The sequence below is a fragment of the Oncorhynchus mykiss genome, chromosome 10, assembly GCF_057628025.1.
Source record: "Oncorhynchus mykiss isolate SJ-2025 chromosome 10, ASM5762802v1, whole genome shotgun sequence".
NCBI lineage: Eukaryota > Metazoa > Chordata > Actinopteri > Salmoniformes > Salmonidae > Oncorhynchus > Oncorhynchus mykiss.
The window spans coordinates 48,645,354-48,662,462 of record NC_143031.1 but is presented as its reverse complement, the minus strand read 5'-3'; the positions used below and the strand labels follow the sequence as shown (position 1 = coordinate 48,662,462).

At 43.6% G+C, this 17,109-nt stretch overlaps 1 protein-coding gene across 1 annotated transcript; it reads right to left on the bottom strand.

Annotated features, from left to right (window-relative positions):
- Positions 1–3,019: 3,019 nt before the first annotated feature.
- On the bottom strand, positions 3,020–16,912 carry LOC110534152 (cationic amino acid transporter 3). The gene is made up of 12 exons (XM_036933253.2): positions 16,335–16,912; positions 9,381–9,830; positions 9,068–9,229; positions 8,739–8,922; positions 8,442–8,560; positions 7,995–8,217; positions 7,705–7,844; positions 7,289–7,391; positions 6,869–7,098; positions 6,579–6,745; positions 6,356–6,464; positions 3,020–6,062 (listed from the first exon to the last, which is right to left on the bottom strand). Exons 1-12 carry the CDS (start codon positions 16,543–16,545, stop codon positions 5,914–5,916), a joined length of 2,247 nt encoding a protein of 748 aa, XP_036789148.1. The 5' UTR covers positions 16,546–16,912; the 3' UTR covers positions 3,020–5,913.
- Between the last annotated feature and the right edge of the window lie 197 nt (positions 16,913–17,109).

The window sequence follows — 17,109 nt, the reverse complement described above, 5'->3', positions numbered from 1 at the left end:
AGGCGCAACATTAAAAGTTAAAGACACATATGGTTCAAATACAGGGTGACAAAAACATATGGGATTCTACCCTAGATCTAGAAAGAATTCCTATTGAATGTGTGTATATAATGTAATCTTAATCATCATCATCGCCCATGCACACAGCGAAGCAGCATGTCCAACTGCATCCAGCGGTGGAAAAAGTACCCAATTGTAAAATTAAAGATGGACAATGACTCAAGTAAAAGTGAGTCACCCAGTAAAATACTACTTGAGTAAAGGTCTAAAAGAAAAGTGGTTTTAGATATACTTAACTGTCAAAAGTATATGTAATTGCTAAAATATAATTAGGTATCAAAAGTACAGTGTGTTCGGGACAAGTATTCAGACCCCTTGACTTTTTCCATATTTTATCACAGCCTTATTCTGAAATTGATTTTAAAAATAATAATAGATCACTCTACACAATACCCCATAATGAAAAAGCAAAAACAGTTTTAATACATTTTTGCAAATGTATTAAGAATAAAAAACAGAAATATTAAATTTACACAAGTATTCAGACCCTTTACACAGCACTTTGTTGAAGCACCTTTGGCAGCGATTACAGCCTCGAGTCTTCTTGGGTATGACGCTACAAGCTTGGTACACCTATTTGGGGAGTTTCTCCAATTGTTCTCTGCAGATCCTCTCAAACTCTGTAAGGTTGGATGGGGAGCATCGCTCCAGGGATGTTAGATCGGGTTCAAGTCCGGGCTCTGGCTGGGCTACTCAAGGACATTCAGACTTTCCCGAAGCCACTGCTGCGTTGTCATGGCTGTGTGCTTAGGGTCATTGTCATGTTGGAAGGTAAAACCTTCGCCCCAGTCTGAGGTCCTCAGTGCTCTGGAGCAGGTTTTCATCAAGGATCTCTCGCATATTGATCTGTTCATCTTTCCCTCAATCCTGACTAGTCTCCCAGTCCCTGCCATTGAAAAACATCCCCACAGCATGATGCTACCACCACCATGCTTCACCGTAGGGATGGTGCCAGGTTTCCTCCAGACATGACACTTGGCATTAATGATAGAGTTCAATCTTGGTTTCATCAGACCAGAGAATCTTGTTTCTCATGGTCTGAGAGTCTAGGTTTCTTTTGGCAAACTCCAAGCAAGATGTCATTTGCCTTTTACTGAGGAGTGGCATCTGTCTGGCCACTCTACCATAAATGCCTGTTTGGTGCAGAGTGCTACAGAGATGGTTTTCCTTCTGGTACCCTTCCCCATATCTGTGCTTTGACACAATCCTGTCTCGGAGCTCTACGGACAATTCCATCGACCTCATAGCTTGCTTTTTGCTCTGACAACTGTGGGACCTTAAATAGACAGGTGTGTGCCTTTCCAAATCATGTCCAATCATTTGAATTTACCACCAGTGGACTCCAATCAAGTTGTAGAAACAACTCAAGGATAATGGAAACAGGATGCACCCGAGCTCAATTTTGAGTCTCAAAGCAAAGGGTCTGAATACTTAAATAAGGTTTCTGTTTTTTTAAGTTGAATAAATTTGCAAAAATGTATAAAACCCTTTTTTTCTCACTTTGTCATTATGGGGTAGTGTGTGTAGATTTCTGAGGAAAAAATATTGAATACATTTTAGAATACGGCTATAACATATCAAAATGTGGGGGGAAAAAATCAAGAGGTCTGAATACTTTCCAAAGGTACTGTAAAAGTATAAGTAATTAGAAATTATTTATATTTTTACAGTACCTTTGGAAAGTATTCAGACCTCTTGATTTAAGCAAACCAGACCGCACCATTTTCTAGTTATTACATTTACGGATAGCCAGGGGCACGCTCCAACACTCAGACATTTACAAATGAAGAATGTGTTTGGTGTGTCCGCCAGATCAGAGGCAGTTGGGATGACCAGGGATGTTTTTCTGTCCAGCTAAGCATTCAGAATATAACAAGTACTTTTGGGTGTCAGGGAAACTGTATGGAGTAAAAAGTACATTATTAGCAGAGAGAACAGTCTAGGATTAGGGTGGCTGGAGTCTGACAATTTGTAGGGCCTTCCTCTGACACCGCCTAGTTCTGGATGGCAGGAAGCTTGGCCCCAGTGATGCACTGGGCTGTACACACTACCCTCTGTAGTGCCTTGTGGTCGGAGGCCGAGTAGCTGCTGTTTTCACTTTAAAGTATTTTTTACTTAAGTACTTTACACCACTGGCTGCGTCATAAGGTAGATTTTGACAAAGATACTAAACAGAGGAAGCCAAGGCAGCAGGGGCACCTAGAAAGGGGAGAGAAAACTGTCATCATTTTACTGCATATCTAGCTGTATTATAAAAAACTGTGACGACAAGGTTGAAAACCAATGAATAAACACTGCACCTGTTGTTTACACCTTCAATAAGTATTCAGAAACTAACCCTGAAGGTGAGGGCTTCCTTGCTCTCAGGTTGCCTCCAGATGACACAAAAGGGCACAGACCAAGGCCAGGAGAATCTGAACACATATTCATCACATGAACCAAATTAAGAGCGACTGAACAAAAAAAAGTTTGAAAATGGCCTGTGGCATCTATAGGAGTTTATTCTGGTTATTCTAGTGTCAAAATTGACTACGAAGTGTAAATAGGATAACTTGAGTCAAAGTCAGTCTCTTTCAAAAAGTAATTTGCAAGATTATTACGAAATAAGGGTATGTAACAGAAGGAAGGGTACGTACATTTTCCTTGGGTTATTTCAATCCTGCCCACATCTGGCAGCACCCAAGTAATCATTCATTTGAAGCACTGACCATGGTACATTTGGTTTCACTTTTGATCTCAATGGGGCTATTTAGGGACCATCAATAAATGTACATGTACATGGTTTCCCATCCCTTCAAGGCACATTAAAACTATTTTGGCAGTACATGCAACATTCAAAAGTTGTGGATCTGTAGATGAGGGCAATTTGTTTTATGAATGTATTCCCTCCCCCGCTTGATAGGATTATGAATTTTCTAAAACAATTCCATTTATTCTTGAGACTCAAAAAGGCCTAGAATTGATAATTAACCATTTTATTTAGAAAAGAACAATGAAAATACAGCTCATTTATACAGGCAATTACACAAAAGTATGTGGACACCCCTTCAAAAATAGTGGCTTTGTCTATTATAGCCACTCCCGTTGCTGACAGGCATATAACATCAAGCACACAGCCATGCAATCTCTACAGACAAAAGATTGGCAGTAGAATGGCCTTACTGAAGAGCTCAGTGACTTTCAACGTGGCACCTTCATAGGATGCCACCTGTCCAACAAGTCAGTTCGTCAAATTTCTGCCATTAGAGCTGCCCGGGTCAACTGTAAGTGTTGTTATTGTGAAGTGGAAACATCTACAGGAACGCCTCAGCCGTGAAGTGGTAGGCAACAAAAGCTTACAGAACGGGACCGGTGAGTGCTGAAGCCCGTAAAAATAGTCTGCTCTCGATTGCACTCACTACAGGGTTACAAACTGCCTCTGAAAGCAACGTCAGCACAATAAGGCTACCTGAATGCATAGAGCCAACTGTAAAGTTTGGTGGAGGAGGAATAATGGTCGGGGGCATTTTTTCTGGTTTGGGCTAGGCCCCTTAGTTCCAGTGAAGGGAAACCTTAATGCTACAGAATACAATGACATTCTAGACGGTTCTGTGCTTCCAACTGTGGCAACAGTCTGGGGAAGGCCCTTTCCTGTTTCAGCATGACAATGCACCCGTGCACAAAGCGAGTTCCATACAGAAATGGTTTGTCGAGATCGGTGTGGAAGAACTTGACTGGCCTGCAAAGAGACCTGCCCTAAACTCCATCGAACACCTTTGGGATGAATTGGAACGCCAACTGCGAGCAAGGCCTAATTGCCAAACGTCAGTGCCTGATCTCACTAATGCTCATGGCTGAATAGAAGCAAATCCCCACAGCTATGTTCTAACATCTGGTGGAAACCCTTCCCAGAAGAGTAGAGGCTGTTATGTCAGCAGGGGGGGGGGGGGGGGGGGGGGAGAGACCAACTCCATATTAATGCCCATGATTTTGGACTGAGATGATTGACGAGCAGGTGTCCACATACTTTTGGTCATGCAGTGTATTTACAGTATATAAAACCGAAGATAAAACCTGTGTCTTGGTTTACCAGCCAGTGGGATCTTTGAGGTGGTAGGCATTTTTAGGAAACGGTTTCTTTTGGAGATGTCTAACAAACCCTCAAGAAACGATGTTAAAAGTAATGCCAAGAAGCACAACTATAAAACATATCCATTTGTATAATATACAGCATTCTACTAATAAAAATACAGCTATACACACTGTACATCTACAGTTATTATCTACAGTTATTACTGTACTACAATACCATATCTATCAATTATCCTCGCCATCTCCAGGGTCTTTGGAGATGAGCAAATAAAGTTCAAATTTAGAGACCAGTTTTTGCTGGTCATACTCATGTTCTTGAACCAGTGTCTCCAAAGCAAAATGTAATTTGGTCAAGCAGCACCACAACTAGTGACTATTAACAAATAGATTCACGAGTAGACCTGTCAATTATTTGGTGAAGCAAGTTTTGCTATATACAGTAACACATTAAAAGCAAGGGGGTAATCAAGAGTACATGTAAAGAACACAAAACATCTATAAAAATCACATTACTCGATTAAAGTCAGTTGAAGGGCAGAGCAGGAAAATAGATGACTAAAATGATGCAAACTCGACAGCCAAGCTGCCAAGAACAAGTTTCAATGGAAACTAAAAATGTTTGTGAAAATAGGTTCACAAGAAGCTACAACTAAAGTAATATTAGTGGTAATAGCTGACCAGGACTAAAATCACTGCCTTTAAAAAAAAGACTCAATACAGCGCATCGTCTAGATCACGCGGGTCATTTCATTTCACGCGGGTCATTTCATTTCATTTGTTTGACAGTTAAATCTACGTCTGTAGACAGCTCAAGCAATCGAGGCAGAGATCTCAAACTCAAGTATTTACATATAAAAAGGGTAGCTCGAATTTGTAAATCAAAAAGCCAGAGATAAATAGAAATGCATATAAAAGGGGTTTTACAAGAGTACAGAACAGCCCCAATGATGATACCGAAATGAAAGATTATTCAGCAGACAGTGCAGAGGTGCTGGGATGCGTTATCACCCTCCAAAAGGTTGATTTTACCTCAGTCAATTCTTTGGATGGACCTCAGAGGCAAGTAACACAGGGACTTCCATCACCATGAAAATGATAACATACATCATTACTTTGACTATTTTTACCATACGTTCGAAGACAAAATGTACGACAGAAAGAATCACCGGCAACAGATTGTTCATAAACGCCTTTAACATTATAGGATATGTAGTTTGAGGTCTCCGTGGTGATATTTCCATCTCATGCAGCTTACTGAAGAAGCTGACACCACCAACAAAAATTCTCATTTCTGCAACTAGGTGCACAAGGTACTACTGTTAAATCGGTTGCTCTTTGGCAGGTGGAGGACAGCTCGTCTACGACAGTCATCCCAAAAACAAAACGCCCACATCGGGCCTCGGCACGGTTAACAAGTCTACGGAGGCCCTGACCAAGACTGTAAACCCCACAGACGCACTGGTACCCAGTAATACATATGGCCCTAACCAACAGATCCTGTACAGCATATTGCTGCTGGAGGCCCCGGGGGGGCTAACGATTGGAGGCACGGCCACCAAGAGAGAGACTAACGGTTAATAAATAAATAAAAAAATCACTAGTAATGTTAATAGCAACTTTAAGTGTTGAAAGTATTACTCATCAACTGTCCAATAAAGTGTAAGACAGATCTCCCAAAAATGAAAGGTAACCAATCTAGAGACACACATTGCAGTGTCAGTTGAATTGTCTGCCTTCCTTTCAGTGGTATAACGTGTGGGGTTTCCTCCAGCCCCTAGCCGTTCAGGTGCTCAACCCCTCCGCCTCACTCTCGTCTCTCCCCAGGTAGATGGGCTTCTTCTTGGTCTGGAGGGCAGGCTCGTATTTCCGGGGGGTGCTGTTGACTGCCTCGCTGCTGTGCCAGATCCCGTAGCAGAAGTAGATTGCAAATCCTGAGGGAAGGAGAAAGAGAGAGGAATTAAGTTGACTGAATTAAAGAAGGAATGTTTAAAATGGTGAATCTGCCACGTCGGTTTGCGATATTACAAAGTTACTGCAAACAAACAGTCCCCCCCCCCCCCCCCCCCGGCATCATTGCACATGCGATAGAACAGCAGAATATGTACTGCAATTACATTGACCATGGGGCAGACGGTTTCCACTACAGCGGATTCTGTGATTAACATGTGATTCGATTGTGAATTTAGAAACATTTCCTACTCTGTATAAATGTAATCTAACTTACCAATGCCCATCCAAACAGCAAAGCGGCACCACGTAGCCAGGTCCAGCTGCATCATGAGGTAGATGTTGACAAAGACACTGAACAGAGGCAGCCAAGGCAACAAGGGCACCTGGGGGGGGGGGGGGGGGGGGGGGTGAAACAAGTGAGTCGTTTTACTGCATACAAGTTGTATTATGAATTGGTTATAAGCCGTGAACAAACACTGAAGTATCCAGAAACTAACCTTGAAGGTGAGAGCCTCCTTGCTCTCGGGCTGCCTCCAGATGATGACGACACAAAGGGCACAGAGCAAGGCCAGTACTACACACACCGTGACCCACACAGGCTGAACCTCGATCAACTCATCCAGCTTCCCCGCCAACACCACACACAGCACAGTGATGAGCACCGCTAGAGAGGACGAAGAGAGAATCAAAATGTGCTTTCTCTAAAAAGAGCCGCTTTGAAAACAACCCGTGGTCAACTGCATTACAACGTCATAAGTGAGAGAGAAAGAGAAGAGGCGGCACTCACAGATAACGGCCGTGGTGGCATAGACGATGTTCCCAGAGATCTTAGTGGGTAGATTCCCGCTGGGGAAGAGGAGGCGGCGGGGGGTGAACTTCTCCCGGAGGGGTCGGTCCTCCAGATCCAGGCCGTCCTCGTCACCGCTGTCTCGCCCGGACACGGCCACCTTCTCCCCTCCCACCAGCTCCACCAGCTTCTCACTCTGACTGGACGAGCTCAGGGTGCCCGGCTGGTACCTGGACACACACGGACAGGAGGGAAGAGCAGGTCAGTTTCCTGGACCATGAGAGGTAATCGCACTGAGAATGTCAAACACCATTAGCAAATCACATAATTGGAGACAAATCATAATTTCAATACCACAAAAAAGCGGTGTTAGGCATTATAGTATATTTAAAAGAAAAAGCGGCACAAGTCGTCACCCACCTGAGGATGAGCACACAGATGGCCACTAGTGAGTAGGCCAGCAGTGTTCCTATGGACATGAGGTCAACCAGGGCAGCCAGGTCAAAGAGGAAGGCCATCAGAGCTACAGGGAGAGGGGACAATGAGCATTACCATCATACATACTATAGAAAACACAAACCACATCCCCTCAGTTGGTTATTTACTCTAGTTATTCCGGCATTCAAAAACAATGAAGAAAAAAAGAGAGAAAAAAAAAACACTTAAAAAGCATTCCACTGATCAAAGGGTCTATTTCCACAGGCTTCCCTCCTGCTGCACATTCATAGTTTCATACATAAACAAAAACATAACCACAGGAGTTGACTACAGTGGAACCCAGAGGTAGTAGAGCAGAACCAGATGAATGAACAGAGAGGGTGGAGGGCTGAACTCACATGCCACACAGCCAGAGACGATGGTGGCCATCAGGGGCGTCTTGGTACGCGTGTTCATGCGGGACAGGCCCCGGAACAGGAGCCCATCCTCTGCCATGGCGTAGATAACCCTCGGCATGGGGAACATGGACCCAAGCAGGCTATGAGGACAACAAAACCAACATTATATACACACACGTAACAAAGGGAGTGCATTTGATAGCTTGAAGGGAAAACCAAGTACTGAGGAGTGTAGAAGACAAGGGAGCTACAGAACAGTAGCCATAGTGCAGTCTATCGGCCTAACTGACCTGGTGGAGAGAGCACAGAGGGAGCCCACAGCCACGATGTAGTGAGCAGCAGGCCAGCCTACGTGGATGAAGGCCTTTGGCAGAGGGCTCTTGGTGTCCAGCAGGTAGTAGGGCATCATGAGTGTGAGGGCCGCAGACACCCCGAAGTAGGCGAAGAAACAGATGAGCAGAGAGGCCACGATGCCCACAGGGATGGAGCGAGTTGGGTTCTTAGCCTCTTCGCCTGGGGGGGGGGGGGGGCAAGGCACAACATTTATTTGTCTGGAACTATGCGAGAGTAACAACCAAGTAGAACTATACATTCCAACTATTTAGCGAAAATTGGCCACCATATTAAAAAAAAGCTACATTTTGATTAAGTGGCATGTCAGTGAGCGCTCAATCTACTGAGAACAAACGACGTGGTCCTATCTAATGTTTAGCTTTGGAGTACAGTAAATAACTCACTTGTAGTGGCGATGCAGTCAAACCCCACAAAGGCATAGAAACACGTGGCAGCACCAGACAGAATGCCACGGAGGCCAAAAGGAGCAAAACCACCAGTGCCAAACGTCTTATCCACAACCCTGAGGGACATAGAGGCGGCAGGGAGACGCGTCAACTATACGGTTTTATTTCTGAAGCCAAATGCAGAGATTAAAACACATCTAGACACATGAAAGCATGATTTAGTCAATGCCAGTGCCCTATAATGGAATCTCTGGCTAAATCTCAGCCGGTATTAATCTGTATTGGAGGACTCACTCTTTGGATAAGCTGGACACGTTGGTGTTACTGGCGTTGTTAAAGTCCTCCAAAGTAAGGTTCCAGTTAACTGTGTCTCCCTTCACAAAGCCTGAGATGATGACGAAGCCCAGCACCACCAGGTTGACCCCTGTGAAGATCTTATTCACCAGAGCCGACTCACTCACGCCAAACGCCAGCAGCCCTGGAAGAAGCAACAGTACGGCATTAGGAGACACAAATCAAGTTGCATTAGGTATGTTACAATACATGCAAGCTTTTACAATGAGGCTATAACTTATGTGTTGCCTCCCCCAACACTATACATTTTAGTTGACTGAAGTCCTCACCGGTTAATAAGAGCACGAGGATGAGCGCAAACAGGTCCGGGTATTCAGCCAACACCCCACCCGGGGCGCTCATGGCCATGGATGACCTGAAGAAGTCTGATATCCTTTGCTCCACCAGGCTATCAAAATTAGAGCTCCAGGCTCGGGCCACACTGGCTGTACCTAAAAAGGACCATGGAGAAGAAGTTAACGTCATGGAAACCATCGACCAAACTCAAGAGGATAAGGCAGACTAGAGACTAACCACAGTGAACATTGTGGCTCAACGCAAAAGCATTTGAAAACGGAAGCAATATCCAATCTACAAACTCACCGAGGACATAGGAGAGGATGAGGTTCCACCCCGTGATAAAAGCCCAGATCTCGCCAACCGTCACGTAGCTGTACAGGTACGCCGAACCAGTCTTGGGTACGCGGGCGCCAAACTCAGCGTAACAGAGTCCGGCCAGCATGGAGGAGAGCGCAGCGATGAGGAAGCAGAGCACGATGGCAGGACCAGCCTTCTCCCTGGCTACCTCACCAGCTAGGACGTACACCCCTGCCCCTAGCGTAGAGCCCACCCCCAGGGCCACCAGGTCCAGTGTGGAGAGGCAGCGGGCGAATCGGCTTCCCTCATCGGAACAGTCCAGTACCCTGCGTCGCAACAAGATCCGCCCAAAGGAGGCCATCTGGTCTACCATGGTCGCGTCTGCGGAGGGAGCTGCGAAGCTGAAGGGGTTGACTGAGCAGAGCGGCGAAGAGTTGAGACGGAGCGGGAGAGATCCTATGATCAAACAGAAGGGAAGCAGATTAGGCTACAGTTTAAGCTAGCTGTTGTTGCTTTACTTTGTTTCGTGCGGATCCCTTGTTTGCAAACCAACCAACCGTCTCTGGGATACCGAACTGACTGATTAGCTCTCATGTGCGTATTTAGTCAAGTTGATACGTTACATTTCTGTATGGTGCCACACTCGTATTGGTTCCTCCTACTCGGGTAATTCCAGTAATGTTTTAATTCCCCTCCTGCAGGTTTCCAGACAAGCAAACCACATTCTTCTAAGGAACAGCATGCTGCTATTATGAGTCTTCCCAGAATTACATTTCTCCACCTTCAATAGTGCTTTGTAAAAAATGTTTCTAAACATGACCTGACCGGTAGAGAGCTTCGATAAGCAGACACGATAGTGAACACCAATCTCTGTGCCTCGCTATTCACTAATAACCTTACTGGAAGACTACAATTTTAAAAGACATGGGCAATTCCCAATGACTCAGATTCTTCACTTTAAAAATGTATGCCAAACCAAAAGTTTAACAACTTTTGCAAACTTTGGTAACAGAATTACAGTAAAATCTCCCTCGGTTGTATTCTGCTAGCAAATTTTATACCTGCCGTTCTTGTTATAAAATGTGCTTGTGTAAAATGCGTGTACATTTATAGAAAATAAAATAATAATAATAATAATAATAATAAAAAAAGTAGTCCTTGTCCATAGAGCGCAATGATTTGTTCAACTTTGAAATCAAAATGGTGGTGGTTTGGCATACGTTTCAAAGTGAACAATCCGAGTCTCGGCGAAATTCCATTACCACCTTTGCCGACCACCTTTAGTCATCAGAAACAATCGTTGTGTAGTCTATTACGTGGTAGTACGCAATAGACTATCTTGAATAGAGGCCCATGTCATGTCAAAATACAGAGTTACAATTCAAAACCAAATGAAGTGATACAACCACTTGGCATTTAGCCTAGATAGATAGATAATATGAAAAATCTGGTTTAAGTTAAGGTTCATTTGCCTTCCTCCAAGAGCTAGGCAGTAGATTGGCCCTACACTAGCAGAAACACGCCACAACTCAAGTGTTATAACAAGTCTTCAAATTGGTATCCCACATTCTATTACATCTAGCATGTCCCACAAAAAAAGAAAAGTGACAACAGCGCAACATTTCAAGCAAAACTTTTGCTCAGCAATCTCGTGTTAACGACAACAAAATCATAGCATTCACGTCAGCGACGTAGCTTTTTGGCATCACTAGGGGCATCGCTGACTAATACTGATAGCACCAGTTACAACAAACCCCGGCCCCCTTCAGCTCAAGGACAGACAGCATCGCTATCTGTGCAGGTGCCAGACTGCAGGGACACTCACACACAACCACCTCATAAGCATTGGAGGCTCTGGTCACATGACCTTGTCTAACTGGCGGCAGCTGTCCACACAGCTCCATGTTGACATTAAGCACGTTGCACAGAACGTCTGGTCCCTGTCCCGACCAACCGTAAGGTCATCATGGCTACTGCTTATTCGAGATATCTGAGACACTGCCTCTTCAGCAGCACACCAAACACTCCACAAAAGGTTGGTGACTTGGAGGTGTAGCTTAGCCTCTAACACCTATAATAATAAACGTTTTCGGCCCATTCTACGTTGTTATCCATAGGACACTGTGCACAATCACCGGAAGGTTATTGAGAAAACAATTTGCAAACACAGAACAAAAAAAGGAGGAATGTCAGTATAAAATAAACATATCCCCTGGTCTCTGAAGGTAACAGGAAATGAAAACTGTTCAAAAATAACTTTCATGTATCAGGCATTGTTGTCACTGTCACAAACTGTCTACAGGGAAAATAGTCAACGCTGGTTTGATCGGGCAGTCAGCCTAGGCTAGCGTCCGTGATTGGATCACAATGGTGCAACCAACTATATTCCATCCTGCACTTGGGACATGCACAATGGCTTCCTTACTGAAGTCTGCATGGGCTTGGCATATCCACCTTGTAACTTGAACCAGTGTTTAAAAAAATTAAATAAAAAAAAAACACCCTGGCTGTGCTCTCCAGGGATTATGATTGAACAACGGAATAGTTAGGCAAGACTGAAACCGCATACAGGGTCTGCTCTCCTGAAGAGTTGCATTAGCTGTTTTAGGAGGCCGGCGGGCAGGGCAGGCATCATCTCCGGCCCTGGGAAAGGTTCACTTCTGAGAGTCCCCCTGCCTGCGATTAATGTGCGGCGCCTGAGAGGTTTAGTCTGTTCTGCCCACACAGTAAGCTCTGGAGGTAGGCCACCCTGCGTCACCTAGACCAACTAGGCTAATCTTTTCCTTGTGGTCTTCACGAGGGGTGGCTGGCCTCTGTGAAACAGCGGCGGCTTCAGACCAGGTTGTGAAGACACCAACACGCAGCTCCTCTAATTTACCACCTGGATGCTCAAAATCAGGCATGCTCGTTGGAGCCTCCAGGCCAAAGGGTTTAGTGGGACTCTTTTCCTGTAATAGGTAGGCTATAGTATACAATGGGTAGGAGTACTTCAACCACTTAAAAAGCATTAAAAACTAGGCCTAGTCTAATTGCCTAATACTTGGGCTGGGAATTGCTAGGGACATCACAATACGATGTTATCAAAATATTTAGGTGCCGATACGAAATGTTTCGAGATTCGATACTGTAATTTGATTGCGATTCGATGTTCCAAATATTGCTCACCTCTGCCGCAGGGGGACAAGAGAGCCATGGTATTGCTACCTAATACCATAAAGATTAGATTTAGGTGTATGTTATAAGGCTTTTAACTAGGACTTCCAGCACACAAGTAACCACCCAGCGGAAGCTTCCGCAGATACTGTATATTATTTGCCTCACTGAGCTTTTCCAAAGCACATGCTGCAACAGACTAAGAGGATTATCTTAGCTCTGAATCTCATTACAGACCGTTGCTCACTCCACACAAAGCACTTCTTTTTTTTTGACTCACTGTCTAGCCTCAACTCTGCCATCACGATACAGTATTATGATTAGCCTAGTTTGTTATCAGGGTGTCCTAAGCTTCCTTGGCTTTATGATAGCATATGAAATAAACAAAAGTTAAGACCTAGGCCCTCATCGTTAGCTAACCTATGATACTCTATAAAGTGGAAAGAGTGGATTCCCTTATTGGTTAGTGTTCCTGCTCACTGGTAGGTAGGATCACGTTTATTTTTATTCCCTCGTGGCAGTTTCCATCCAGTTATGTCAAACCTTATAAAATAATAAATCACAACAGCTATGACTGAAATAGGATGTTGTTTTGGTACAATTTGTTCATTCGACATCGTGGGATCTTTGTCTGTACAATTAAATCATGAAAGAAATGGTCGTAGAGTCACGCAATGATATGGTGTGTGGTCCTCCCAGAGCGACTTAGAAAACCATGCAGTTTATTAGGCTAGAGATTAAATAACTTATGAGGAAGTTCACAGGGTAGTGAAAGTGCATGGTGATCTTGATGCTCCTTTCCAATAAATATTGAGGGTCTGAATCTGGCGACTTGACAATTGATGCTTGACAAATAAAAACATTCTCACTTATCCAAACTCATGATGTCATCATGTAGACTTGCCTACCCACAATGCAAGCTGGTGGCTAGAGCACATGTGTCAAGACCAGAGTAGGCACATTTGCTATTTGGCGCAACAGTTTTGTGACAAAACTATCGAGAGTTGAAAATGCGATGGAAACACATTGAACTTTAGATGTTTATTCGGTACATAAAAACTTAAGTGAAAAGGTACATTGTGTGCACTGTAATCACCCACTGCTTTGTATCTGCAATAAGTCCATTGGTGGGAACACGGCACTTGTTTGAGACCATTTGAATGAAAATATGTTGCCAAATTGGATGGAAACCTAGCAATAGACACTGAAATACATGGATATGGACCAAATTTAGACAAATAATTACACACAATTAAGATAAGATTTATTAAAAGGCAGCTGACCTCAAAAACCTACTTCTCTGCTTCAAAACGACCGACGTTACATTGATAGTCAAAAACAGTGTAAAAATGTACTACAAAGTGTAAATAGCACAATTTGTCATAAAGTCAGTATCTTAAATTGAGATTTGAGCGATTTAGGTAGTACCTCCCCAAAATGTACCCTATGCTAAGCCCCATCCCATAATTTTGAGCAACCAACCACAGCGGTCAAATCTGATAGCAACTGTTGTCTAGTCCGACACCTCAGACAAGCGCATGTTTAAAGCCAGTCAGGGCTATGGCAAGAAAGTATTCTCCCCCCCAAGTTAAAAAAATATATATTTTAAAATTGTGCGCCGTCATCCTACAATTACAAATAACTCCATTCAAAAAATTAAGTAGCCGCCTGTTCGCTCTCTGCATATCCTTCTCCTTTAATTTTTCATTCCATCTTCCATTGATTAGATATCTCCTTACTTTGGCCACACATGGAGGCTCTATGACTGTAGACTATTGCCACTTTGATGACTTATGATTTCCAACAACAAACTACACGTTCCACACCCCACTCATGAAAAGCAAGAGCAGCAGCAAAAATTATCGTGTTCAGATCTGTACAGGCCCTTCCGGACAAGTCAGTTAAAGTAATGCATACCAGAGATAACAATCATTTCCAATCCGTCCCAAAGTATTTTAAAGATGCACTACGCCGAAATCACGCCACAATTTCCTGGTTCCTAAAAAGAGCGTTCTTGCACCTCTCAGTCCTGGAGTGTGGGACAGAGAACGTGAGTGATACGGGTGGTTCTGCCTGTCGCTTGTCCTCGACAGGCTTGCAAAACAGTTTGCTAAGTCCAGGCACCACTGCTATAATCTTCAAAAATGTTCACTGTAACAAGCATATCAATTAATGGGTGCACTGTATAACATAACCAGATTTGAAAATGCCTCAAAATGACAGCTTTACTCCAGCCCTGCATTTTATGTTCAACTAATGACTGCTGACTACCATATATTAAACATTAAGCAGACAAGGAAATTATTTTAACACCTACACATGGTGTTTCTTGCCCCTTTTATATGCTTTTTCAGATGTTCATTGGGGGAGTGGATACTTTAATAGGCTGGTGCAGAGTGCCCTTTCAGCATTCTCATCTCAGTGGGCGAGGTCACCCTTGGAGTGATGGGCGGCACACTTCATGCATCACAGACAGTCAATGGTTGTCTAGCTGTTTGACGCTATGGTGCAATCCGTTTTCTAGTCAAAAAAGGACTACTGCTATGAGTGAACTTCAAGCCACTGGAACAGAGCCAACAGGATCCCTTCCTTCTTCCTCAATGTCCAATACCTCTGCCATGACCAGTCTACACAGAGCTTGGGGCAAATTTGCCCCTGAACATTTCAGAAAATGTCCCAGCAAATTTGTATTTCCATCCATCAGCTTAGAATACTAGGGTGACCAAATAAATGCCTTCAATCCCCCTTACAATAAAACAAAAATGTTCCTCTGCATGACGACCAACCTGCACACGAAACAATTACTAAGTAAGGCGGTAAAGTTTATGTTCCTTAAGAGTTCATATTGGGCTGGCGATCCATGAACAACCGTCTGACATGAGACTGAGGGCGAACAACTTTCAACACACAGACCAGAAGTCCTGAGGGTGAATGTGACGTGTAACATGTTTGCTAGTTGTGGCTAGTTAACAGCAGCAACTATAAAATCCTGCTAGCTAGCGAACTCAAGATGATGCAATAGCTGATGCAACATGTTAAAAAAATAATGCGGTTAGCTGCAGTAGTCAAGCCAAGGACCCGTCTATTGTCTAGCTAGACTGGTATATTATGAAAGTTGTTTGTGATTAGTTAACAAACCAGTTGCATTCCCACCGTTAAGATAAAGTTTACAGGTTGCACACATGCATGCCTACAGTTCGCTGATGTGTACATTTCTACCTGACGATAGTTATAGCTAGATAACATTATCTAACTAACGTTAGCTAGCAAAGTAAATTTAACTAGTTGACCGAGGACTTTGTTTGATAGCTAGCAAGTAAAACAATGAATGATGGCACGCGGCAGTTTTTACACCCGACAAGATAAATCCACGTTGCTGCAACGAACTAGTTTACACAGCACATCTTTGATTATAACGTTACCTAGCTAGCTACCGTTAATAGCCAATATGCTAACTGGCTAAATTAACGTTCCCCGCTAAAAACAACCGCCTCGCGAGCAATGCTATTGGTAACTAACGTTTGTTGGAGAACGTTAGGTACCCATCTAACTATTTATTTCAAAATAAACAGCCTAATGACTATTCTAACCCCTAAAATACGTAACCAGTAATGTACGATTTTAAAAGGGAATATCGTTATAATAGTTGGCTAAAGTTAAGTGTTTCTGACAACACACGAGGGTATGATTGCGTCAGAATGAGCGCGAGTAAAAGACTACGGAGTCTCTACACATGGACCACCACATCGAAACGTAAGCACATACTTTTCAGTACAATTAAAAAAAGTGTGGTGTTTGTTACTTTACCTTTGGGTTTACTTTGGAATGTTCGAAGGCTCGACAACACGACCAAAACAGTTGACTTCACGTTCGCTGATGAAACAACCCCGCGTTCCTTAGTTCTTGTGTGTCGGTTTTTTTGGTTAACAGGGCGGACACAGTGACGTGGATATTCGTAGTATAAACAACCCTCGCCTATGTCGGGTGGCGCAAACCATTCATGTATTCCAGGGTGCATCTCCAATGTACTACAGTGTCTTCCTCGATTCGCCTCCACTCTACCAATTGCACTGATCTTAAAACATACGAGGCGAAACGCAATTACGCTTTAATTTCTCGACTTCTTTCGCGTCGGTGCAAATGAAGGAAATGCAACAGGGAGAGGAAGCTTTTTTGAAAATGATTGAGATAGACCCACACTCTGATCTTTACATTGTTTTTTAAAAGCAAAATTCAGAGAAATTCTACTACAAATCCAGGAGAGGTGTGCAGTCATTATGCCCTTTCAAGCCCGTTGTGTTGTGCATGTCATTCCCCTTTCAAAATCTTTCACTCCAGCAACTGAGCTAGCTCCAAGGGCTTTTCACTATATCCGCTGTAGCTTTGTCAACCGGATTAATAGAAGGGGGGAATTGTTCTTCTTCATCTCTGCACTCAATGCCCTCGTCTGGAGTGTTAGAGGTGCAATGACCATGTTTAATGAGGCTATACTGATGGTATGACATATGCCCTTCCCAGTCCTGAAATCTCACTGGCATGCAAACTCCACAACAGGAGAGGTATATTACTCCCACCAATCAGA